We start from the raw sequence: 25,586 nt of genomic DNA, 5'->3' as shown, positions 1-25,586 counted from the left end.
TGTCCTCAGACGGGATTAACCATGTGAACTAGACTGAAAGAATACTCACCTGTAAAGTGGAGATGACAATTACAGTACCTACCTCATGGGATTCTTGGGAGTAGTAAATGAATTTATCTCTGTAAAGCCCATAGATCAGTACCTGGCACCTATACTAAATAAGTGTTTGATACTGTTATAATGACTGGACTAACACTCTAAAACCCTGAGTTTGAATCCTTGCTCTACTACTTACTATGAAGGTTTGGGCCAGTCCTGTCCTCTATCTTAGTCTTTCCCCCTATCTGAAATTGGAGATAACAAAGCTGACTTTACTGGGTAGCTGTGAAGGAAGATACTTGAAAGGACTTTAAAAAATGTAAACTACTGTACAAATAAATGGCATTTATTATACTGCCCATTCCCACAGCCGATAATAAAGATTTAACAGCTAACATCAGATGCTTTCTATGTGACAGGCATTGTGCTTAGTGCTTTACATGCATCATCTCATTCAATCAAGATAACCTTAAGAGGTCAGTTTGTTATTATTCTTAGTTTAAAGATAAGAAACTATCTCAGAGAGGTGAAGCTTGTGATTTGCCCAAAATTACATAGGAAGCGAGTGATATACTGGAGACGCAAAACTCCAAAGCCCAAGCTGGTGAGAAGAGGATTATAGACATGGCAGAACCTGTTGGCTGTGGTGTAAATGATAGACCTTGGATGACTGTCCCTGCTTTAGGGAAGGAAACAGTGGGAGAGAGGTTGTTGGTAGTGACCAACTTGTAAGGGAACTGGAAGAAATCTATTGATTTTTTTTTTTGGGGGGGGATGAGGAGGGGGATTGTCCTAATGAACACTTTTTTTTAAAAAGTACTTTTCAGAGCTGTTGTAGGTTTACAGAAAAATCTTGCAGTAAGTATAGAGTTCCCATATACCTTTCCCCCCACCTCCCAGTTTCCCCTATTAACATTTTGCATTAGCATAGTACATTTGTTTCAGTTGATGAGCTAATGTCATATTATTAACTGAAGTCCATATTGTACATTAGGGATCATTCTTTGTGTTGTACAGTTCAATGTTGTTTTTTAAAAAAATTTTCGTGATAACATATATACAAAAAAATTTCCCATTTTAACCACTTTCAGGTATACAATTCAGTGGTGTTAATTACATTCACAATGTTGTATTACCATCAACATCATTATAAAATTTTTCTTTCATTCCAGACACTGTGTACCAATTGAATATTAAATACTAATTCCCTCTCTTGCACTTTTATTCTTTTATTTAAAAAAATATATATTTTGAATGCCTTCTATGTGCCAAGCACTGCCAGGTAGGGGATGACAGCTCAGCCTGGCCTCTGGCAGGCTGTTTTCCTCCACTTTCCCAACCCCTCGGTTTCCTCGGGCCCAAACCGGGTTCTGCTAATTTTCTCACTTCCTGGTCTGTGGTTTGGGCACGCGGGCCACCGTGGGACCTAGTCAGTGGATCCCCCTCCCTTTCTGGCCGCCTTCCCGTCTTCCTGGGCTGCAGGTGAGCAGGAACACAACAGCGAAACCCCACTGCCGACACTCGCCGACTGCTGACCCCGGTTGGACCCGACCCCGCCCCGCGTGGGGCGTAACCGTCACTCCCTCACCCTTCCCTCTGGCTTCGCGAACAATGACGGCTGCCGCCCCGCCCACCTTGTCGTCACGATCAAAACAATTCTTTAACTTCAACTCCCAGGAGGCTTAGTGACTGCGCGCTCCCGACCACTTGCTGCTGTTCCGGCCGAACTTCAAATCCCGAGGGGCAACGCGCGGGCGCGTTTCCTGCTACTGCGCAAGTGCGGAACCGCCTTTATTTCCGGCGTGGGTCTGCGTGAACGCGTCGCGGTTGAGCTCAAGTCCTTCCTGTGAAGGCTTCTGCGTTTACCAGTTTGGGCTCGACGCTGTGCAGGTGAGATGATAAGCTGGGCAAGGCAACCGTCGTCTCCGCGGAGGCTGGGACAAATGCTGGACTTACAGCTGCGTGCGGTCGGGCATCGAAGATAATTCTTCACGATTCCTTTCTGGTTTACAAACTGTTTTCTTTCTCCTACAGTACCTGTTAACCCCCAAACAACACTGTGTGAGGAAGTGTAAGTGCCTCCAATTTACAGGGTGCGAAACATTCAGAGAGGTTAAGTGATGTTTTCAAAGACACTACTAGTGGCAGAGCCGGGCTTTAGGTTGTTTTCCAAGTCCAAACCCAGTGCCCTCTGCTTTGCATTGGACTGCAGACGCTCTTCTTTGTTGACTAAGAGGGGTGGGGACTGGATATCAGTGGTCTTCTCAAGTCTAGAATATCCCAATAGAGCGATCAAGGTGACGTAATCAAGTTTTCTGTCTGTATTTGTAGTTTTCTTCTTATATCTGCATCATTTATTGATTCAGTGTGTTCATTGAGGTGCCAATTGTCTGGGCAGCAGGTAGAAATATCCAATTCTTACATTCTAATGTGGGGGTGGGGAGAGAGCAAGAAACATAGTGAGAAGTGGTTGGTGATAAGAGATGTGGAGAAAAATAAAGCTAGATAAGAGGAAACATCCATTGTAGGATTTTGTATAGGTGATAGACTTATGTTTAGATCAGTTATTTAATTTGTGTTCCAGGTACAGCAGCTACACAGTAAAGATGGGAGAAGAGGCCAATGATGACAAGAAGCCAACAACTAAATTTGAACTAGAGCGAGAAACAGAACTTCGCTTTGAGGTGGAGGCATCTCAGTCAGTTCAGTTGGAGTTGCTGGCTGGCATGGCAGAAATCTTCGGCACAGAGCTGACCCGAAACAAGAAATTCACCTTTGATGCTGGAGCTAAGGTGGCTGTTTTCACTTGGCATGGCTGTTCCCTGCAGCTGAGTGGCCGCACTGAAGTGGCTTATGTCTCCAAGGACACCCCTATGCTGCTCTACCTCAACACTCACACAGCTTTGGAACAGATGCGGAGGCAGGCAGAGAAAGAAGAAGAACGAGGCCCCCGGGTGATGGTAGTAGGACCTACTGATGTGGGCAAGTCTACAGTGTGCCGTCTACTGCTCAACTACGCAGTGCGTCTGGGCCGCCGACCCACATATGTGGAGCTGGATGTGGGCCAGGGCTCTGTGTCCATCCCTGGTACCATGGGGGCCCTTTACATTGAGCGGCCAGCAGACGTTGAAGAGGGCTTCTCTATCCAGGCCCCTCTGGTCTATCATTTTGGCTCCACCACTCCTGGCACCAACATCAAGCTTTATAATAAGGTGAGAGCCAGAGCCTTGATGGGTTGGAGGGATTGGTTGCTATCTGTGTAGGAAGCTATGGAGAAGTTAGCTAATTAAAATTGTCTGCAGCCATTTCTTTCCTCCCTCTTAGCTGCTGTTACAGCTGCATGAGTTCATAAAAGGCAGTTGCAAATATGTCAGCCTCAGATTGTTCAAGTATTTCTGTAGACTTATTCTTAGTAATTGATTAAATTATTTCCACTTAGGACATAAGACAGGAGGTGGAAGCAGCAACATAAAATACACTTTAAATTCATGTTATGTGGGCGAAACTAAAGCTATAAGATGTCATTTTTCTTGTATCCAATACTACTTATTTTAAAGAGGGACAAAATAGCCATGGGTTTGTCTTTTTTTTTTTTAAACTTTCTCAGCTTGATCTTTCTTCTGCAGATTACATCTCGTCTAGCAGATGTGTTCAACCAAAGATGTGAAGTGAACCGAAGGGCCTCTGTTAGTGGCTGTGTCATTAACACCTGTGGCTGGGTCAAGGGCTCTGGCTACCAAGCGCTGGTGCATGCAGCCTCAGCTTTTGAGGTGGATGTGGTCGTAGTTCTGGATCAAGAACGGTTGTACAATGAACTGAAACGGGACCTGCCTCACTTTGTACGCACTGTGCTGCTCCCTAAATCGGGGGGTGTGGTTGAGCGCTCCAAGGACTTCCGGCGGGAATGTAGGGATGAGCGTATCCGTGAGTACTTCTACGGATTTCGAGGCTGTTTCTATCCCCATGCCTTCAACGTCAAGTTTTCAGATGTGAAAATCTACAAGGTTGGGGCACCCACCATCCCGGACTCCTGTTTGCCTCTGGGCATGTCTCAGGAAGACAATCAGCTCAAGCTGGTACCTGTCACCCCTGGCCGAGATATGGTGCACCACCTCCTGAGTGTTAGCACTGCTGAGGGCACAGAGGAGAACCTTTCAGAGACAAGTGTGGCTGGCTTCATCGTGGTGACGAGTGTGGACCTGGAGCATCAGGTGTTTACTGTCCTCTCTCCAGCCCCCCGCCCACTGCCTAAGAACTTCCTTCTTATCATGGATATCCGATTCATGGATCTTAAGTAGAGATCACCCAGAAACCTTGCTGCCTGAGGCATGGAGATATTCTGGCCTTCCCCAAAGGCAGATGGGCTGAGAGATGAGAATCTGGTGCGGCCAGGCTGACCAGTAAAGGATGGAGTAGTAGAAAGCATACATTCTATCTTTTAAAACAGGTGGTGGTAACCCGTCTTCTAATCTTGAAACAAAAGGAAAACCATGAGAATATAATTGGTTTCTTAGATTACCTAAGATGCCAATTGGAATTCTCTGAGACCCTGGAGAATCCCATTTCTTTCACTGTGCTATTATGTGGACTAATTTTTAGGAGGGGTATTTTTTTTTTTTTTTAAATCCCTGCTTTATATTCCATATACAGTACTTGCTATCTCATTTATTCAGGATGAAAATGAATAGAGGGACTCATTCTAGTAAAGTTCAAATTTAAAACAAATTATTTTAATAAATATTTTTGTCATGTCACAGAAATTGGTACAATTTTTTAAATTTTTTTCCTAAGCATTATAGTAACAATGTTGGAATGATTTATTGTTAAATGCTTAGAGGATGGGAAAGCCAAGGATGACCTGTGAGTCACGCAGGTGAGATTTTATGATTTATCTTTTGCATTTAGGTAGAGTAAACATGCTAAATCTGTTGTCAGTACTGGGTTTACTGTTGGGAATTAAAGTGTCTGGTGAGACTCTGGAGATGAGATTTCAGATCTAATCCTCTTCCAGAAATGACTCATTTTCTTTGAGTTGCAGCTATCTCTTCCCTATTGTCTATTTGATTGGAACCTGAGCTGTCAGGTGTTAAGAAGCTGAAACAGCCCATTCTTTGATATCTTGCAAGAGATTGGTGTCCCTAGTTTGGATTTGGATTATTTAACAGGCATATGATGCCATTTATCCGTCCGTTCGTTCTTTCAACAAATATTCATTGATCATCCACTATTTGCCAGGGACCATTCTAGATGGGGAACAAGATAGAGTTCTTAGGGAGCTTATATAATAGAATAGACAAATGAAAAAGGATAAGTGCTAGGCAGAGACTTAAAATTTGGATAATATGGGAGAGATGAGAGAGAGGAGGCTACTTTAGCTTGAGTGGTCAGGAATGGCCTCTGTAAGCACACATTCCATTCTAAGACTTGGAAGCCTGTGTGAATTTTGGGGTAAAACCTTAAACAGTGCAGCACCTTAAGAAAGGACCAAGGTTCATTGTGGAAAAAGGAAAAGCTGGTGTGGTTACAGTGTAATGAACTCGGGAGAGTGGTACAAAATGAAGTTGGAGGGGGCAGCAATGTAGGACTTTTGAAAATCAGAGTGAAGAATTTGGATTTTACTCTTTAAGAGCAGTGGGGAAGGGTGGTTTAGCAGAGGAATGATATCTAATTTACATTCTGAAAAGATCACTGCTGCTTGAAGAGTGATAATAGAGGTGAGAGTAGAAGCAAGTATACAAGAGACTTTTGTGGTATTCTCAGTGTGGGAATTGATGGGGGTGGGGGATCCAGGCCAGCAGAGGTGGAGTTGGTGAGTAGATTGCTTTGGGTTAATTTGTAGGTAAAATTGATAGGACTTGCTGAGGAAAAGGGATGAATCTGGTGAGTTAGGGAAAGTCCAGGCTGAAGGCGGCTCATGGAAACCACTAACCTATGGAGGGCATTTAAAGCAGTAATACTGAATGAAGTCACTTAGGGAATGTGCAAATAGAAAAGAAAAGGGGGGCAGAGTACAGAATTCCAGGGCATTTCAAACTTAAGTGGTCAATTTATAGTAGTAGGAGCTGGCCAAGGAGACTTGGCTATGGATAAGGAAGCATGGATGTCAGTGTTGACTTTGAAGAATGTAGTCCTAGAATGGTGAGGCTAAAAGCTCTATAGAAATAGATTGAAGTGATAATGTAAACTGAGAAAGCAGAGATAACAGCTATAGACAGCTCAGGAAGCTTTGCTAAGAAAGTAGTGAAGGGGCAGTAGTCCTGGGGGACATGGGGTCAAGGGAGGCTTTTTTTTTAAAAAAAACTATAGGATGGTTCCTATCAATGGATATTAGAAGAAGATAAAATAATGATGGGTATGTGTGCATTCCTAACACTTCCATTTTTTTCTGTATTTCATTTTTCAAATAAAACATCAAAGAAGAAATTAGGAAGAAAATGCAAGAGTGAAATTGTTTTATAGACAAGAAGGGATGGGCTCCAGAGCACAAGTGGATTTAACACAAATAGGTCATTGGTGGTTTGGGTGCTGAAAAGACAAGAGTATTCTCTCTGATTACTTCTAAACCCAACAGTGGCATTTTATTCTTGTATGTTTGCTAACTAGTGAATTGAATTAACCGTGATCCTTGGTTTGCCATCTATAGGCATGAGAGAAAGTAAATGAAGGGGATTTCAGAAAGTATAGACAAGCTACACTAGAAAAACTACAATGTAATTATTTGATACCCCTAGCAAGGTAATTTAAGTTTGGTGGACTGGTTATCCCATTGTCTGAGCCTAGGTTTTTCTGTGGATTATTTTTCAGAAGTGGCTGGCAGAGTAAACTTTATCTTCTATTAAACATTCTTTCCAAGAAATAGCTTACAGGATCCTAGGGAATAATAGATACTTGGTGAAAACTGGTCAAAGCAACCTCAGAATGGTGGTTTATGCCGTTGTTAGTGCTCCACTTAAGAAAGACTTGGCATACGGTAGTCTAGTGTTGCTGGGGAGTTCATTAAAATGTGTGGTTGGATGATGGAAGGTAGAATTTTTTCCCCTTCATTCGGCTCTGTATATTCAGAAGACGTTACTATTTACAGGGTCTTAGTTCAAAGTAGGAAAAGAAAGATACCTAATCTGTAAGGCTGCAGAAATGAAGCCTTAAGATCCAAGAAAAATATGCAACAGAAAATGAAATTAGATTTCATCCCAAGGAAATATTAAGATTTGCATGTGTAGAATCCTCTGTAAATAACGGGAAATCGTATCTCTTCAATAATACCTTAAATGTACTCTTTATAAAGTTTGAAGTATTTTAAGAATTTCATTTTTAAATACACACTCGTTAAAAAGAACTCTCGCGTATGTTGTAATAAACTGTGGACTGAAGCCGTTAGCTTCAGAACTAGAATGACTAGAACATCCTATACATGGTATGTTAGAGAAGGAACCAGATCAGACCCAGAAATCGGGAGAAGGTAGAACTTGCTCCTTTACCATGCTGCCTAACGTTAATGCACAAACCAATGACGCAAAACCGGAGGACAAATTACATACGCCAGGATTTAGAGTCACACTTTACACGTGAGGAGCCTTGGCTTCAGATAAGTGGCCGGCGAAATAGCTTATTTGAAGACTGGTCTATAACAACCAGAACTGCTTTCAAGAGAGAAATGGCCTTGAGCTGAATGAAGAACACCTGGTTAGGCTACCGGGTTCACAGCTGTCCTGTGCTAAATGGGGCAGTGTGGCGCTGTAACCTACGTAGAATTGGCCAGCAGTTCTCCAGGCATAGGAGCTTCCAGAGAACCTTTTCTTTCTAGCCAGTATTCCCGAATTGGGCAAGGTTAAGGATGCGGGCACCCATCGCTCGTGTTGCAGTAGGAAACTAACGGAATAAAGCGGAGCCAAGAGCTGGCTTGCACTCCGGGGGAATGCCACCACCCCAGATCGCTCGCACCTCCTGCACCTCCCTCCCTCCCACGATTAGGACTGCCGCTCCAAACTCGCACCCGCGTCTTCTCCTCCTCCCCGGCCTCTGGCTGCAACGTCGCCCCACCTTGGCTCTTTTAGTCCTGGCGCCTCCTTCAGGGCCACAGTCCAACCTGGCCTGTTCCATTAGCCGGATTCCGCCGGTACCAGGGAACTCGGCGAATCAAGGATTTCTACAGCAAGATGGTTTTAAATAAAGATTTCGCCGTCAAAAAAAAAGGGGGGGGGGGCCTATTTAATCTCTAGACAGCTCACCAATGCGTGAGGACTTGAAGCAGGAAGGAGGAGGGACCTGTTGGTGATTGGTCATACCAGATGCCTGTCTGGACTGTACCACACTTACTTGGAGGTTGGGAATTTGAGAGGATAGCTGTTTGCTTTTGAGTATACTTCTAGCACAGAGACATAATGTGTATTTCAAAGGCTTTTGGCTTGGATACAGTAGGAATAGGAAATAGGACACAAGAATACGGAAGACTCTTCCGGCCGTTTCTCCCGGCAGTACGCCAATGCTCTTTTCCCATTAGTCTGCGCAACCCGACGGCAATGCGCGCGCGTTCTCATTTTCTCGCGTGCGTACGTGCTCCTGCAGCCAATCAGACCGCGAGCCAATCAGTGCGCTGGTCTACTGCAGCCAATCAGACTGCGAGGTCGCCGCGGTCGCCAGGGTTCGCGCGCACGCCCCAGAGCGGAGTCAGGGTGGGGGCTATGGGTGAATGAGAGAGTGAGCGGGGGCGGGCGCGGCGACGCGAGCTACATGAATGAGAGAAACGTGCCCTGCGAGAGACGTCGCGCGCGCCCGGGCAAGGGAGCCAATGGGAACGCTGGGAAGGCTGGAGACCCGGCACTGAGGGCAACGGCCGCGCGCCGGCTCGAAGACGAGCGTCGCCAGGCGGGAGCGCGCAGGAGCAGGGCGGGCGTGGAGCGTGAGGGGGCCGCGCGCTGCCTCTCAGAGGCTGGACGGCACTGCCGGGAGTCGGCGGAGACAACGACGGCGGCGGTGACGGCCACCGCGCCGGGGGTGAGTACCGGGGACATTGGCCCTTGCGGAACCGGAAGTGTCGAGCCAGTGAGGTGTGAGGGGAGAGTGACCTCTAGGGAAGAGGGACCGAAGAGGGGGTGGTGTTGAGGCCCATCCCTCCTCGGGGCCGGGTCATGTAACCGCAGCGGGACCCGTGGGCCCCGGAAACGGACAACAAGGAGAGGGCCGGGATGCACGGTTGTCGCGGCTCAGAACGGGTTAGTGCCGGGCCCCGGGTCCTAGGTTGGGGTTCTCGTTTTTCTGCGACTGGTGCTCAGCCGCCGCCCCTTCCGCCCCCGGCCCTGTGCCTCCGGGCTCTGCCTTCCTCTCCGCTGGCTCCCGCAGTCGCGGTGGGCCCTCCCGCCGTGGATTGTTTTCTCGGGCTCAGCGGCCGCCGGCTCTGCCCCATACTGTGGTTCTCCTTGCCCTGACTCCAGGGTGATAACTGGGTGCTGTTCCTCTTTTACCGCTCTGCGGTTCGGGTCCCTAGCCCCACTTTGCTAATAACTTAAAATTTGGCCCACGCCTCATCCTGTTACCTGTTCTCTCCCACCAGTTGCCTTCCTTCCCCCACCCCCGCCAGCCATGCTCTCCATTCTTTTAGTACTTTGTACTTTTTACAAGTGGAGTTCAGATGTGTTTGCCAATATTTTACTTATAGGATTCTGTTTTGGGGGCAGGGTGATGGGAAGTGTTTTACGCAGTTGGAAGAATGAACACGTCGAAATGAGAAGAAAATGACTTAAAGTTACGAAGGGAGGTGTGGGATCAGATATTAAATGCTAGGCCAGAGTTTTCAGCCATGTAATTTTCACTTCCTGGCTTCTGCCATGTTGTCCAGGTTAATCTTACATTTGCATCCTCATCTTTTATCCCGGTATCCTTCTGTCCTGCATGAAATCTCTGCAAAATGTTCATTATCACCCATTCTGTAAAACCCACCTAATGTTTACAAAATTACATTGCCGTCTACTTTGCTACCTACACGTGTAATGACAACACCTTGTTGTATTAAACTTCTGCTCGGTTTTTCTTCCAGTATCTTTCTATATGGATTATTTCCTGGTCCCTCAATTACTGTGTATTTACTTGCTATGCTATACTGTCACACCACGGTATTTCAAAATAAAGGGGTGCTGTCGTTCACCCCTTTATTTCCATTGGATATATAATTTTCACCGCATTGGTAATTTACACTCAGGTCTTAAGTATGTTCCTATAGTTTTACTTTTAGCCTTCAAACCACATATCTGTGTTGTTTGTTTTTTACTTCTGTGTATTCATTTCCATTCTTTAGTTTACTCTGTGCCTGAATATGTCATACATATTTTCATACACCTTTCTCATGCTGGTATGTATCCAAAATGCTGGCTCCAGTGAACCACACTCACCTTTCTGGTCTCATCCCTATTTTCAACAGCACATCCTTCTGCTGAAACTTGGAGTGTTTTTATACCCAATAAATTCTTGTGTTTTATCCTGTCCTTTCTAATGTATATCCCCCAAATATCTCAGATGCTGATTTCGTTTATACCCCAGTATTGAACTCCCCAAATTGCATGGCCTCTCATGACCCTGTGTTACTGTGGCAGTGTGTTAGCCCCTATGGCCTTTTATCCTTTAGAAAATACAATTGAAATAATATATGGTGTTTAAATGATATCCTCCTCTAGAAAAAATTTAAATAGTGTAGTTTTCCATTTTCACTAATTTTCAGGGTTTTGTGGAAGAAGTTTGCTATATTGGTATACTGCCTATAAAACAAGAATTTGCTTCTTCTTTGTCAACAAAGTTACTTTAGCCTGAATTCAGAGAGTTTGGGTTTAACTCTTATAGGAAACTGAGAGTTAATTATAAAATCAGAGGCTACAGAGTATTTATCTTTTTTTGGACTCTAATGGTTTCTTAATTGTTAATCTCTGGGTATTCACTCTCTTCCAATATAGGTGTTTAGCCTTCTAAAACCCTATTTGTTTTAAAGAGAGAGATGCTGAATCTAGAAAGGAGCCTTTTCCTTTCCAGACCAGAAGTGATAAATTCGAGGACACATTTGTAATTCACTATCCAAATCTTTTGATATCTTGAATCTCTGCCTTTGTTATTAAGGGAAACATTAGGCAGCTAAAGGGGAATAAAACAGCTTTGTTTCTAAATTCTAACATAAGTAAAAATTTCATCTGCAGATTCCCAGTTATCATCACTGGGCAGATAGTGTAGTGGATAAGAAAGAGGTAGAAAGGGTTTGTGTCAGCAAAGGACATGTGAGTTCCTGGGTTCTGATTCTGACTACTCTAGTGATTCAGGGGAATTGGCCTCAGGCATTCTCTAGCCTTCAATTTTACAGAGTGGGATAAGGTATTGTGTCACCAGATAATGTGAGTAAAGTACTTTGAGATCACTAGATGAAAAGCATCCTATAAAATCCAAAGTGCTAGTGTTACTTTGCTACAATCAACAGAAATAATTGTTACTCTTAATCATATTAGAGTAGGTGGGGCACATTTTATGTCTTAATAGGCTGATGTAAGAAGAAAAAGTTGTTGAATTGGGAGGAAAAGGACCAATCCCTATGGTAGACTCAGTTTCTCATGGAAGACCCCATGAGACCCTTTTGGGGTAAGAAAAGAAAGACCCTTTTCTTACCCCAAAATTCAGCTTCTGCCTCTTCAGGATTATAATTAAAAAGCCTAGAGGACTAAAAGAGAGAGTGACAGGAAATGAGATTTGCTGTCCTAATTTTGAGGTTACTTTTTTCTTTATTCATTGTAGCAATAAATATTGTTTGTCCAAAGAGAAATCTCTTCCCTAGCACTGCCCTTTACTGCCATGCCCTTGTTTGTTTTTAGATTTTGACTTCTTGGTATTTGTTACTGTCCATTTGTGCCAGGTAAGGTGGGCCTTTTGGAGGAGCTAATGTTACTTCTAGTGTTTTGAGGACCTTAGGCTAGGTGAAACCATGTTCTTCTCCCTCCAATCTGAACAGCATTTAGAAGAGGAAAGAATTCTGAATCCATTTTCCTCCCACTTCAGAGACCTTTCCCAGATACCTGTAAGTGGAGTCGAAAATAATCTTTCAAAAGGCACTTTTTTAACGGAGCAGCCTGTGGGGTTTTAGCCTTGTTGTTCTTAGGAAGGACCCTCAAAGAATTTCTCTGATAAAGTTGTTTGTTTCCTCTAGGTTAGGAACCGTGACCCAGTTGAACTCTGTATCCAGAAGGCTCAAGATTGAAGAGAAAAGATCAGAGACATTGACTAACCTGGAAACAGGGACATCTTTGGAACTTGGCTTTCATCCACAGTAACCTTTTAAAGTATCATCGAGTGATTTCTTCACCTACTGCTTATTGGGAAGAATATGGCTTCAGGGATTTTAAGTTTCCCTTTAATTTTGCATGAATTCTATAAGAAACGGAGCCCTTAAAGGGCTTTGGAATAACAAGAAGAGACTGAAGACAGACAAGCTTGTTCTCTCTCTTTCTCTCTGTGTTTTCCCTCCCCATTCAAAGAAAAGGATTTACAACTCAACCTTTTATCAGCTAGTGCCAGCTTTAACCATCAAGAAAGAAAGAAGTAAAATTAAACCACCATTGCCAGACTACAAGCCCTGGTGAAGTCAAGGTGTGGGAGAGGTCAAGGAGACTACCTGAAAGGAACAAAGACTGCAGTAAAAACAGCTTCTCTTTAAAGCTGGAAGGGACCCCAGGTTCCTTCTTGGATTAAAATAGAAACAAGGGCGCACCTATTTCAGGTGTAGCTCACATTTTACAGAAGTGTGTTAGTTGTGGAGGTACTATAGTATCTCCTCAGAAGAATCTTTCCTTGCCTGAAGTTTCTGCTCTACTCTGATATTTGCCCCTTCCTTTCTTTTTAACACCTGCCTCCATCCATGAACTATTCCTTGATCCGTCTGGCTGCCATGTTCTCCATCTGCAACCATTTGCATGTGAACAGCCTACTGTTTCTCTACAATTTTTAAACTGTACAAGTTGTGTTTCTTAATCTCTCCTTCTGCCTTGTTCTGGGGAGGTAGTTATTCATCATTTGGAATCACCTTTCCCCCTCCCATGTGCTTTCCTTCATTTGAAATCTTTTAACCTTTGGTTTTATTTGGGAGGGGGAAGGGTGATAATTTTAAATTTTTTGTTTTCCTGGTTTCCTTCTGTAGTCTTTTTTCTGTTGTTTCCTTCATCCCATTTTCTTGTCTGTTCTGCCGCTGTGTGGGTCTGGGCTATGCGGCAGGGCAGATCTCCCATCAGAGCTCCAACATGCCCGCAGAGTCTGGAAAGAGATTCAAACCCAGCAAGTATGTCCCGGTCTCAGCAGCCGCAATCTTCTTAGTGGGAGCTACGACACTCTTCTTTGCCTTTACGTGAGTTTTCTCCCAGTGGTATTTGGGGAGCACTCTGTGGGGGTGAGGGAGTATGCAAAGCCAGGTGATTGAGAGTGCTTGATATCTGATATAGGTAAATCCAAATCCCAGAGACATGGTAAGAAAAGTGAGAAAAAGCCTGTCCTCTCTCAATCTTGTTACAAATTTCTTACTCTGTAGAATCCTCTACCTTTTCTTCTCTCCCTTCCCTTGGAATCATAGGTGTTCCATATTTTCCAACCCAGCTCCATCATTAAATGATCCTAAACTAGGAAGGAAGTGGTAGGAAACCACCAGAGAGGCTTAAGAAGTAGCTTAAGCAATCACTTCTATGAGAGAAAGAGAACTAAACTAGACTACAGGTTTTTCAAGTGGTAATGGCTTTTCCCCAGGATATATGAAGCTTAGGTTCAAGATGGTGGAAATTGAGAGTATTAGAGTATTTCAGAAATGATATATGAGATATACCAACTAGACAGTTGTTTTTTGCTGTACTGAAGAGCTGAAGCCTGGAGAAGTAAAGGCCTCTGGGAAAGGACAAGTTTTATCTAGGAAGAGAGTCCTAGAGGAGTCCCTATACATTAGTTCCTGCTGAAGGGAGTTGCAATACTTCTCTATTCCTTGTCCTATTGGGAAAAAAACATTAGTATTTGGAAGATTTCCCGCTTAGAATCTGCATCATTTTCACTTGGGATCTTCAGAATTTTGTTCATTTGCTTGTTACTGGAGGAGACTTATTAATTTACCCTTCCCATTTTCTCCAGTATTTTAGCTGTCAGCTGCCTGGCAAGCAGCCAGAACTTTGCTATTATTTGCTTATAAATTAACATGTATCAGGCCTCTGAGCCCTATACTGGTGAGTCATTGAGTTAGTGCTCTAGTTGCAGCTCTTGAGTTGATCACCACATGCTTGATCTTCTGGGAAGTCCACTTTGCCATGGATCATGCTCAAACCTGAGTTTCTCTTCCGAGCAATGTGGGGTTACTGGGAAGAGGAAGATAATAAACAGTTTGGACTCATTGAAGGATGAATAAAACAAATTGCTTGGGTAGGGAGCAATTCCTATTATCGGGAGAAATATAGAACAGAAATTAAATTTGGGATAGGAGAGAAAGATAACCCCAAAAATTGAGCTTTGGATGCCAAAAGGAATTTTTAAAAATGTGTGTCACTAGGAAAAGAGTGGGTCACTTGACCAAAAAAATCAATGAAGTAATAGTAATGTATTTCCATCTAGAAAGAATGACTCCGTTATTTAAAGTATGAACATCATCTCACTTCCCACCTCTTCCTCTGTGTGTGGAAGTCATAGATTTTTGGACTCCCATCTCTCCAGCCTGCACATGCCTGCTGAATCCCTCAAGGGTCTAGAGACAGCCCTAGTCTTCTCCATTTGGCTTCTCTTATCTGCATGTTCTTTTTCTCTTGCTTAAACTCATCATATTCACTATTCTATCCTCCTTCATGTGTTGACTACCAGTAAAGGGGGCAAGTCTTCGGTGTTGGAGCTTGTTTTGGTTTCTGCTGTTATGGCCAATAAGTAGAATCAAGATTTTAACCAGTGGACATTTGTACCAGATCTTAGTATCCTTTAGCAGTTGTGGTGCTGTATTAGGAGGTGTATGTACGAAACCAGTTTGACACTTTAGACCAAACATGCTTAGTTAGAGAGGGTCTGTTTTCCTTCAAGCACCAGGCCTTTGGAAAAACTAGGAAATTCTGGGGGCTAAGTGGTTTCTCTCTTTCAGTTCATCTATTCTTGAGCTAGGGGAAGCAGAATCCTTGTTCTTGACTTGCTGATCTGGAACCATTGAACTGCTTGGCTGGTTATACCAGTTTGCTCACAAAGAGTTGTTCTGACATAGGCATTTTCTCAACTGTTAGTTGAAGCTCTTTAACCTACTTTCCCAATCCTTGGTGCCAGTAAAGTATGGGTCCTTCTCTTTCCATTGTCTCTCAGCCCCAAGTAAAAGGATTTTGGACTCTAGTATTTGGCCAGGAATTATTGCCTCTAATCATTGCCTTAAGTCATGGTTATGGTTACCCCTGACATGAGCTTCCCTTTCTCCCCCTAGGGGCTTTCCTGCCCACTTTATGGGGATACAAGTACCATGTTTATCTCACCCGCCTCTTGGCTCCCCTGAAATTTTCATCTCTTCTCCATCTAACCATAGTATTTTCCTCCATATATATGGGCTGAGGTACCACTTTTCTTAACTGTTCTCTAAGGATCTATCCCTTTTGAAATTCAATTCCTTGAAGAATCCCGTTTGAAACCATACACAACCTAAAAAAAGAATTCAGGGTTTCAAATGGAGAGGTAAGAGGAAGGTTCTCTTCTAACAAGCTCCTGTTTAGGGTTTTACATCTGTAACTATTCTGTCAACCTCTTCTCTTCACTAGGCTACAGCTGGCTGTTCTTAACATCAGTGTAAGCCCCAGGTGAAAATTACTTTGGGACCTAGAGGACTGGGAGTAGGAGGTAGAGTCCTTTTCAACTGGCAGATATAATTAGTGGAGGCATGTAGGTTTCAACTAATTAGGAACAATTTTCCCTACCTGTTTCTTTGTCAAGTAAGGAAAGCTGTGAGCAGAAATTATCAGTTGAGTTTGGTCTTCAAAGAAATGGTGATCTTCTATCCCAGAAAAGCTTAACAAGAATATTTGGGGCCTTCCACCCAAAACCCCAATCTCTCATTGTCTGAATTTGTCCAGTACTAAAACTAAGCAGTTGTGTTATTGAGGATCCTGTCTTAATTCCTTTCCCTTTTCACTGTTTGGGAAGGATAGTGTCTCTAAAGTAACCCTCCCCCTTCCACTTAAGTATTAGACTCTGGATTTTGGGTACTGTACCTGGATCCTCATCAGTCTTATTTTAGTATCCTTTTGTGATTGGCAAGGGTGCAATGCTAGGTAAGTGGGATAAGCACTGTCTGGGTTTCAGGAGACTGATTTTGGTAAAGTATGTCAACCTGTGTGAGCCTCAGTTTCTTCCTCTGTATAATGAGAAAGTTAACTAGAGCAGTTTATTTAAGCAACATGACCATTTTTTCAAGTGAAGTCTTATGTGGAACCCCAGTATATAAAGCATAAAAGTAGGACTGCTCTGGTTCAAGTGAGGCAGGAGCATAGAGGTCCAGCCACACTTGGTATCTCCTTTTTGCCTTCCTGGGTGTTGGGGAGTGGGGGACATGGCCCTGAGACCTTCTTAGGGCTCCTGGCAACACTGTTTGAAATCACTGAATTGTCTTCTCTGGTTGTAAGTCATTTAAGTTAGTGTCTCATTTTGTCCATTTCTAAAGTTGGTAGGGAGAAGGTGAAGGTAAAATCTCTGCTTCAGGGGATCCTCTAAGGGAAGGATAAAAATCCAGAAACACAGAAAAGGTCTAGAAATCCATGATGGTCTTCCCAGTGACCTGTCCGTGATATCCTTTTCTTCCTTTCAATTTCTGCCTCTGGTCCTTTCCAGCCATTTTATCCAAAGAGAGTTGGGTAACCTCGTGGTTCTCCCTCTGGTCTTTTTTAAAATTTTTTAATTTAATTTTTTATTTTTTTAAATGACCACAAGAGGTGCTAGCACCTTGTTTGAGTGGGAACAGCCTTGTGATTAGGGAATTGACTGAATAGTGGTTGTTCCTTTTCTATCCCACCTTGTTTTCTCATACAAGTATAAATACCCAGGTTCTCCATCTAGCATTCAGCTGCTTGAAAACCAGGGTACAGAGGCACTACAAATCAGCAAGTATTTTAAAAGAAACTTACCTAACTTTATAGGAAAAAATGTTTTCCTACATATTCTTGAGGAAGGCAGAGGACAGCAGGGCCCTAAATGAGATGTGGGACAGTCATTCCAGTCTTTTCTCATCAACAAGGAACACTAGTCTTATGTTCAAACAATGTGCTAGGCATGGGTGGAATGCCTAGACCTATCCTTTAGGAGCTTAGTGCCTCTGTCTTAAGTGCCTTTGAATCCTTGGTACTTCAGGTTGAGGAAGTGGAATTACGGAGCTAGAATGACAATTGATGATGATGGTGGTAGTTAATAATGTTTTCTTGGGTCTTCCATCCAGTGAGTGCTCAGTATTGAGTCAGCTGTTTTAAAAAGAATTCCAGGGACTTCTCAGTCTCTCCTTCATTCTCATATCTGTATTATATAGCTGAAGTAACTCAGGCTTCAGGAATTTCCTGTGGAATACCTAAGGCCACATAGCAAGGCATTGATTGAGACAGGATAAAATCCAAAGCTTCTTGAGTCCAATTTTGCTTTTCTTTCCAGGAACTTAACCATCTTTTATAAGAGGAAGTGTTAGGGATGGCTAGGAAATAGGTTTTTTCAGGAGTGTGTATATTGAAACCACTCACATTTTTTTTTTTTTTTTTGCCTTTAAAATGGGAGTGCTGAATGGGTGGACAGAGGAACCTGTTTTTCCTGGGGTGTTAAAGGTTTGGAAGTCCCATCAATGAGTCAGCCAGCTTTTTGGGCTATAGCCACTCCCTAAACTTCTGGAGCTCTATGATTATTGAAATAGGCTGAGAACGAGCCCCGACAACTCCTGCACAGCTCAAGCCGCATTTCCTTCCATGAAAGGCAGCAGATTCAGACATGCCACTGGGGTGGTCACGTAGGAATCTGACAAGGTACTATAGCAAAGGAAAGCATCTCCTCAAGCCAAGCAGAATATGGGATATAGCAGGAACAGGCTCTGCTCACGCATGCCCCTCCTTGGTGGGATGTTCCCTTAGCCAGAGAGTTAGGCTGGAAGCAGTGGGTCCATGATTTCAATCTAGGACTAAATACTGGCTGTGATAGAGTTGAGTTGTTTGCATCATTTCTAGATTCTGCCATTGTGGGGGCAGGGTTTGTTTTTTGGCAACAGATACTGGAACTCAACTCTAGGATTACATAGTTCAGCTGGGACCAAGAAGGTTGTAGGGGTAAAGTTCATCATCCAGGGGGTTTGGCAGGGTACCCAAGAAAGTGGATGAGTTGCTTTGTTTGGAAATGAGAAAACTGAAGAAAGAATGGGATCTGAAAAATTGGCACCTGGGCCTGTGATAGGGGTGACATCTCATTCTCATTTACCAGCTCTTCCAGAACATTTGTTTCCCTTAGGGATGGAGGATACCCTTGCATTTTTTTCTTCAGAAGCTCAAATAGCCACAGTGGCCAATTCTAGGAATGAGACTTTTAAATCATGGGCACTTCAGTGTTCTAAGGATTTAATTTCTTTTTCCCTTCTAATTATCTTCCCAGGCAGTGGGAGTCAAATGAGTCACCCTTTCTCTTCTTCTCCAGGCAGAAATTAAAGCGACAGCTAAGTACTAGGGAGGGGCTAGTACTTGGACGACTGGTTTTCAGTTTCTCTCCCTCCCTCCATAGGAAACTAGGAGGTCAGACTTTGGGGTGGAGCTGTGTAGGAAATCTTCCTTCTTGCTTGTATTCCACCCCAAACCCTGCTAAAGTACGGGGCCATCTTTTCTGAACCAGAAACTCTCAAAGAGGCTTCCATAGGAGACTTTATTTGGTGATAGCCTAGAATTGTGACTCAAGGTCTCTTTTGAACTTGAGATCAGTACCGTCACTCCAGCTTCATTAATTTGTCCCTCACTTATATTCTGACCCAAGAGAAGGAAAGAGTTAAATGATACTTATTATCTAAAGAGCTTAGCACATAATAAATAGGGTTTTTTTGTTTTTGTTTTTGTTTTTTTTTAATCAGTGGCTGAATGGAATTTGAATAAATAGGTGGTGGTGGTGGTGAAGACTTAAGAGATGTTTTGTGAGAATCAGTTTTGTCTTTTACTATTGGTTTTTTTATATCTCATTAAGGAGCTCAGTTTCTCCAAACTGTACTGAAGCACTCTTCAGGGCTATGCTTTTGTTCTGATGGGTACAGATTGCCTTTTTTGACAGAATCCAGTATAGCAGTTAATTCACCAGAATCATATGCTGTCTTGTTCTCCTGGATCCTTCTTCCTTTCCTTCTGACTGGTCCAGATAAAGGGGACAGGACAGATGCTGTCCTAATTCTGGAGATTTAAGTTCTCAGCCACAAAGCAGATTAAGGCTTTCCATTGTCTTGTAATGGGAAGTTCTCCGTGAGCTGAGATTGAGAGGAGGTTTGATACCGCTGACAAAGCAAGCAGCATATCAGATATTCTGAAACTTCCAACTTTCAGGAAATCAGCAGAGAAAGGAAGAGCTCTTGAGGGCTTCCTACCTAAGACTCATATCCCTGAAAGAAACAGCTTAGCCCTCGACTAGCACTTTTTTTTTTTTTTTTTGCGCCAAAGAAGTTACCTAAAGCATGTTATTGATTTGAACCCTGTGGAATACTGGGTATATTTGGCCAGTTCCTTTATACTATAGGACTTAGGAATTTCTTTGGTTTGATATCTACCACCCCCCCACTTTATTTTTATACCCCAAGGGATCTAGTTCTATGTCTTGTTATCCGTTCTTTTCTGTTGTCTCCCCCACCCCCTTCCCCTACATTGAGAAGTAGCCTCTGGTTGAATAATGCTCTCAGGGATGTCTGAAGAAGTGAAGAAACTTTAGGCATTTGAAAGTGGTTCAAAGTCAGCTTGGAAGGGGGAAGGAGAGCTAGAGAAGCAGGTGGTATCCCATGTTTTGGGCCAAGGTATAGGTCAGTGGGACATGGCTGGGATCCAGAAGCCTCAGACAGTTGCACAGACGGGACTGTGGCTAGCGTCAGTTACATAGTCTGTTGTCCCCACTTCTTATGTCTGGTTAAAGAAAAGATACGGACAGATTCCACAATTTGTGGAAAAATCTATAGGGGAGAATGAATCTGAAGAACGCAGACCTTAGTGCAAGGGGTTAAGGTAGGAGAGGTTCTCTGAGTCTGATCTTGATCTAAAAATTGATCAGTTCCTGGAAAACTAGACCCCCTTGGTGGGAAGACTAAAGATAAGGTTTTAAGACAGCAAAGATACATCACAGAAGATTTATATATAGGTACAGAGGCTGAGTGAAATGGAGAATCTTGACTATAGGCTTTTTGTGAAAAGACATAGGAAGGGACTGTAAGCCTTATTTGCTAAGCTCTCAGTTTCCCTCAGAAAGTTATGCATTTTTCCCTTAACTGGGCCTCTCTGAATCTTCACAGATTTTTCGAGTATGGTTGGTGTTCAAAGTGTTAGTGGCAGCCCCTCATTTTCTTTATTATCTGTGCAGGTGTCCAGGACTAAGCCTCTATGTGTCACCTGCAGTGCCCATCTACAATGCAGTTGTTTTTCTCTTTGTGCTGGCGAACTTCAGCATGGCCACCTTCATGGACCCAGGCATTTTCCCTCGAGGTAAGATCTCCGTCTTCTCTTAGAAGTGAGAAGCTCCTTAATCCCTTTGAAAAATAATGATTTGGGCATACATAGTTGATCTTGGGCCTTAAGTATCCTGGGATTATGGGGTATCCTTATAGTCTAATGATGAAAATCAGGTCAGGGTCTTTAGGAAATGCGTCATAACTTCTAGCCATGTGATTCTTCACTTTGGGTCAACTCTGAGTTTTAGTCACTTGTTCAGCAGAAATTTTTTTAGAACATATGGACTGGGCAATATTGCTAGGTATAGTAATCTCTAAGATGAAGTGGATAGTTAAAAGTTTGATACAAGCTATAATGGAGGCATGAACAAGATTTTACGAAAACACAGAAAAAGTACACTTACGTTTGCCGAGGTAAACTGGGGAAATGCTAATAAAGGTAGGTGGGAAAGACTTTACCAAGGAGGGGATGAAAGGGAAGGGCAATCTAGGAAGAGGAAGCAGCGTGGACAGAAGATTTTAGACATGAAAGGGTGAACTCAGTGGGGTTGGAGGATATATAGTACATGGTGGAGCCAGAAAGGGCAGGAAATTAACCTGGAGCCAAGTTGTGAAGGAAGCTATATGCCACATTAAAAAGATAAAATTTCTTTGGAGTAGCGTGTCTTAAATTGGGGAATTCAGTTTTCCTTTACAAAAATAATTCTTGTAGCAATGATTCCTTTTGGGAGGCTATTGCAATAATGCAAACCAAATGAGAACTTGAATTCGAGGGTGGCTTTACAGGTATTTCAGAAGTAAACTCAACAGAATTTTTCATGACCAATTGCTTATTGGCGAGAGTGGGTGGGAGAGGTTTTTGTCTAGGGTATTTCCAAGGTTCCTAACTTGGGAGGCAAAAGTTCATGAAGTAACTGATGGTTGGTAGTATCAGAAATTAGAGAGATCCAATAGTGTGGAAACTCAAAATTGTCCTTCATTTCGGTAATTAAGAAATTAGTGATCTTAGCAAGAATAGTTTTAGTAGTGTGTTTATGTATGTACTTCAGATACAGCTGAAGTACTAAATTGAAATGTTTTGGAGGGCAGTAAATGGGAAAGAAGGAAGAAAAGTCAGTGAGTATTAGATAACTTTCAAGAAATAAAGCAGAGAAGATAGGATATAGAATATCTTACGGAAGAGGGAGGGGGGTTTTCAGGATACAGAAGACTTCAGCATGTTTGTAGCATAAGGAGATGGAACCAGAGAGAGCAAAGCTGAACTTGAAGAAAGGGGATAATTGAAGAGTGAACTTCTAGAGGAAGGAGATGCTTTCCAGTGCATCTTGGAAGGGTTATGCTTATGGAAGTAGGTTGTTCCTGGGGTAGGAGGTGAGAATAAGAACTATCATCACTGCAGTAAGAGGTAGAAAGAAGACAAGTTGAGGGAGGTTGTTCTTGATGACATTTAATTTTCTCTTAAGTGTGAGGTCATCTTGTAAGAGTGAGACAAGTGGGATTAAGATAGCAACTTTGGTGTGATGAGATTTTCTTGGAATTCACTGTGTAGGGAAGAACTGGGGGCTGTGATCTTCCATAATCTCTTCAAGCTTGCATGACTGCTACATCTGTGGTTTCAATTTCAAAGATTAGGTTAGGGGAAGGAACTTTTGAGTCCCTAAAGCAAGGAGAGCTGTTTTCTTAATGAGTTCTTAATGTTCTTTCATCAGATGTTTTATTGATCTACTGTACGAGGGTACTATGATGATCATTTGGGGCAATTTGAGGGAAAAAAAAAAAGTCCTTGCTTAAAAGTAATTCATTTTCATTAGTAGAAAGTATAAAAAAGAAAAATATCACCTATAATTTTACAGCCCAGAGATCACTACTGTTGTATTATCTTTCCTTCTAGTATTTTGAAGAATTTTTAATATATACTTTATATTTATGAATATACCACATATCTTAGTATATGTGGGTAGTTTGAAAATGGCTACACCATCATTTAACTTTTCTACCCACAGTTATTTTTTATATTATTAATAATAAAAATTGCTCACTATAGATGAGAAGGCAAATAATGTCCTTTAAGTTTTGAAGTGGGAAGTAGGTTTCTGAGAGATGAAAGTGGGAGAAAGGGCATTTGGGTAAAGACAATGGCTTCAGCAACAAAAAGTACTAGAATTTATATGAGGAATTAATAGTGTAGGGGAAGACCTTTTGGGCAAGGGGTTTGTGTATGACTAAAAAAAACGTTGATATTAGTTCCTCTCCTAGGTTGCTATAGTTTAGTCATATACTTGTAGACATTGAACTGTTAGGCAAACTCTATATTAATGTACTTTGATATGCTAATTACTCATTTCTCTTGAAATATATTCATAATATGTAAGCCAAAGAACATCAGCGTACTCATATCAGAGCTACTTCCTCTGAGACAGTTTCCCTTGAACTTCACTTCCCAATGCATAATAAATTGCTTCCTCATCTGTATTCCCATTATTGCTGCATACAGAACTGATCTTACAGTATTACAGTTAGTTACTAGTTCTTAGCTCTCTCACCTATTGGACTGTGAATTCCTCAAATGCAGGGGCCCTATTTTAAACATCATCCCATCCCTAGTGTCTGGCACAGTTGTTTAATTGACTTTTCCTCTCTGCAGCTGAGGAGGATGAGGACAAGGAAGATGACTTCCGAGCCCCCCTTTATAAAACAGTGGAGATCAAAGGCATTCAGGTGCGCATGAAATGGTGTGCCACCTGCCGCTTTTACCGTCCTCCTCGATGTTCTCATTGCAGTGTCTGTGACAATTGTGTGGAGGTAAGAACCCTGAGTGGGATAAATCCTGATGCTTAACCTAAGTTATCTTCTTCCTGCCCATAAATGAAGAATTGGATCGTGGAGCTTCTTGGCCTTGGATGAAATCTAGTTCTGGCTAACTACCTGGGCTACCTATTCTAGCTCTGTCAGAAGGGTTAGCAATGACACATAAGAGGCAGAGCATGAGTGAATGCTCTTTTATTACAGGAGAGAAGCTTAGACTCCAAATGGACATAGGCTTTCCCAACACCAAGATTCATAGCTCTGACTTTCCATCCCCTGGCTCATCTTTTTGATATTTCCCTTTGCTTTGTGTTATTTCTGCTTCCACTACATCATGCTGTTGCATTTCAAATTCTACAGTTCTGTTTTTCTTCCTGCCTGTCCTTCTGCATCCCCTTGTCTTTTATTTTTAGCCCTTTCTTCCAAACCATTCTTTCTTAGCTGTGAACAGCTGCCTGCTAGATTTTTCTTTCAAGCCTATTTTCTTATGAATCTTGATGTTTTTGCAAAGACTCTAACATTTGTTTCTTTTAGAGTTCCTTGGTCACATAGGATAAAGCTTTGTGATCTGGCCTTGGCCTTTGACCAACCTTTGGAAAGTTTTCCTAATAGGAGGTTGATAGAGCAAGATAAACTGTATGAGTCTGTTTTTTGTTGTTTTAATTTTAAAACTAAATGGTGAACATGATCCTAAATTACTAAAAGCAAAGCTTACGACGTTCTGTCTCTTGTTCCTCCTGTTGACAGAAGTGATCTAGTACTGTGGTCCAAGGATGCCTCTCAGTCTGTCTTTTTTTTCCCCTAGGAATTTGATCATCACTGCCCCTGGGTGAACAACTGTATTGGTCGCCGGAACTACCGTTATTTCTTCCTCTTCCTCCTTTCCCTGACAGCCCACATTATGGGTGTGTTTGGCTTTGGCCTCCTTTATGTCCTCTACCACATGGAGGAACTCTCAGGGGTCCGCACAGCTGTCACGTATCCTTCATGGTCTGTGGGTGGTAGGACTGGGAGGGGAGGAATGAGGCAAGATGAGTTCTGTGGTAGTGAGGGTCAAAAGGGAGGTGGCTACTCCCCCCTACGTGGGATCAGACACCCAGGGGAGTGAATCTCCCTGGCAACGTGGAATATGACTCCCGGGGAGGAATGTAGACCCGGCATCGTGGGACGGAGAACATCTTCTTGACCAAAAGGGGGATGTGAAAGGAAATGAAATAAGCTTCAGTGGCAGAGAGATTCCAAAACGAGCCGGGAGATCACTCTGGTGGGCACTCTTACGCACACTTTAGACAACCCTTTTTAGGTTCTAAAGAATTGGGGTAGCTGGTGGTGGATACCTGGAACTATCAAACTACAACCCAGAACCCATGAATCTCGAAGACAATTGTATAAAAATGTAGCTTATGAGGGGTGACAATGGGATTGGGAAAGCCATAAGGACCAAACTCCACTTTGTCTAGTTTATGGATGGATGTGTAGAAAAGTAGGGGAAGCAAACAAACAGACAAAGGTACCCAGTGTTCTTTTTTACTTTAATTGCTCTTTTTCACTCTAATTATTATTCTTGTTATTTTTGTGTGTGTGCTAATGAAGGTGTCAGGGATTGATTTAGGTGATGAATGTACAACTATGTAATGGTACTGTAAACAATCGAAAGTACAGTTTGTTTTGTATGACTGCGTGGTATGTGAATATATCTCAATAAAATGATGATTTAAAAAAAAAAAAAAAAGGGAGGTGGCTACCCCAGGGGCTGGAGTAGGTGAGATAATATTGCTCTGTCCTCCTTGACTGTTTGGCTTCAGAATGGCAGTGATGTGTGTGGCTGGCTTATTCTTCATCCCTGTAGCTGGCCTCACGGGATTTCATGTGGTGCTGGTGGCTAGGGGACGCACAACCAACGAACAGGTAGGGGGAGAAGTAACGGGAGACCCCTGAAGGGCAGGGCATGTGTCTCTTAGCCCTCTGTTTAGTGTATAGCATAGCGCTTCCACAAGTAGATGCTTAATGAATACTTTTTATGATGATGCAGAGATTAGTTGTGTGGGGTGGGATAGTCCAAGTTCTTCATGTAAGCCTGAGGACAGAGGTC

At 42.8% G+C, this 25,586-nt stretch overlaps 2 protein-coding genes across 5 annotated transcripts in view; both read left to right on the top strand.

Annotated features, from left to right (window-relative positions):
* The first annotated feature begins 1,842 nt into the window (after positions 1–1,842).
* Positions 1,843–7,329, top strand: CLP1 (cleavage factor polyribonucleotide kinase subunit 1). Of its 2 annotated transcripts, XM_037841151.1 has the most exons (4): positions 1,898–1,929; positions 2,074–2,110; positions 2,624–3,251; positions 3,666–7,329. In XM_037841151.1, exons 3-4 carry the CDS (start codon positions 2,646–2,648, stop codon positions 4,335–4,337), a joined length of 1,278 nt encoding a protein of 425 aa, XP_037697079.1. In that variant the 5' UTR covers positions 1,898–1,929; positions 2,074–2,110; positions 2,624–2,645; the 3' UTR covers positions 4,338–7,329. The 2 variants fall into 2 exon arrangements, with proteins under 2 accessions (XP_037697078.1, XP_037697079.1); XM_037841150.1 differs by lacking the exon at positions 2,074–2,110 and having other exon boundaries at positions 1,843–1,929.
* A 1,427-nt stretch (positions 7,330–8,756) lies between these two features.
* Positions 8,757–25,586, top strand: part of ZDHHC5 (zinc finger DHHC-type palmitoyltransferase 5) — a 22,183-nt gene continuing 5,353 nt past the window's right edge. Inside the window, exons 1-6 of one of the 3 annotated variants that reach the window (XM_037838382.1) lie at positions 8,757–9,033; positions 12,212–12,651; positions 20,602–20,723; positions 23,334–23,491; positions 24,300–24,472; positions 25,300–25,402. In XM_037838382.1, coding sequence (XP_037694310.1) covers positions 20,687–20,723; positions 23,334–23,491; positions 24,300–24,472; positions 25,300–25,402 — 471 coding nt within the window. In that variant the 5' untranslated portion in view covers positions 8,757–9,033; positions 12,212–12,651; positions 20,602–20,686. Of the gene's footprint in view, positions 9,034–9,080; positions 9,252–12,211; positions 13,403–20,601; positions 20,724–23,333; positions 23,492–24,299; positions 24,473–25,299; positions 25,403–25,586 lie in introns of those variants that run through there. The other 2 variants (XM_037838380.1, XM_037838381.1) reach the window with 2 other exon arrangements.

The sequence above is a fragment of the Choloepus didactylus genome, chromosome 6 (assembly GCF_015220235.1).
Source record: "Choloepus didactylus isolate mChoDid1 chromosome 6, mChoDid1.pri, whole genome shotgun sequence".
Taxonomy (NCBI): domain Eukaryota; kingdom Metazoa; phylum Chordata; class Mammalia; order Pilosa; family Megalonychidae; genus Choloepus; species Choloepus didactylus.
The sequence above is the reverse complement of the archived record's forward strand: the minus strand, read 5'-3'. Positions and strand labels throughout refer to the sequence as shown.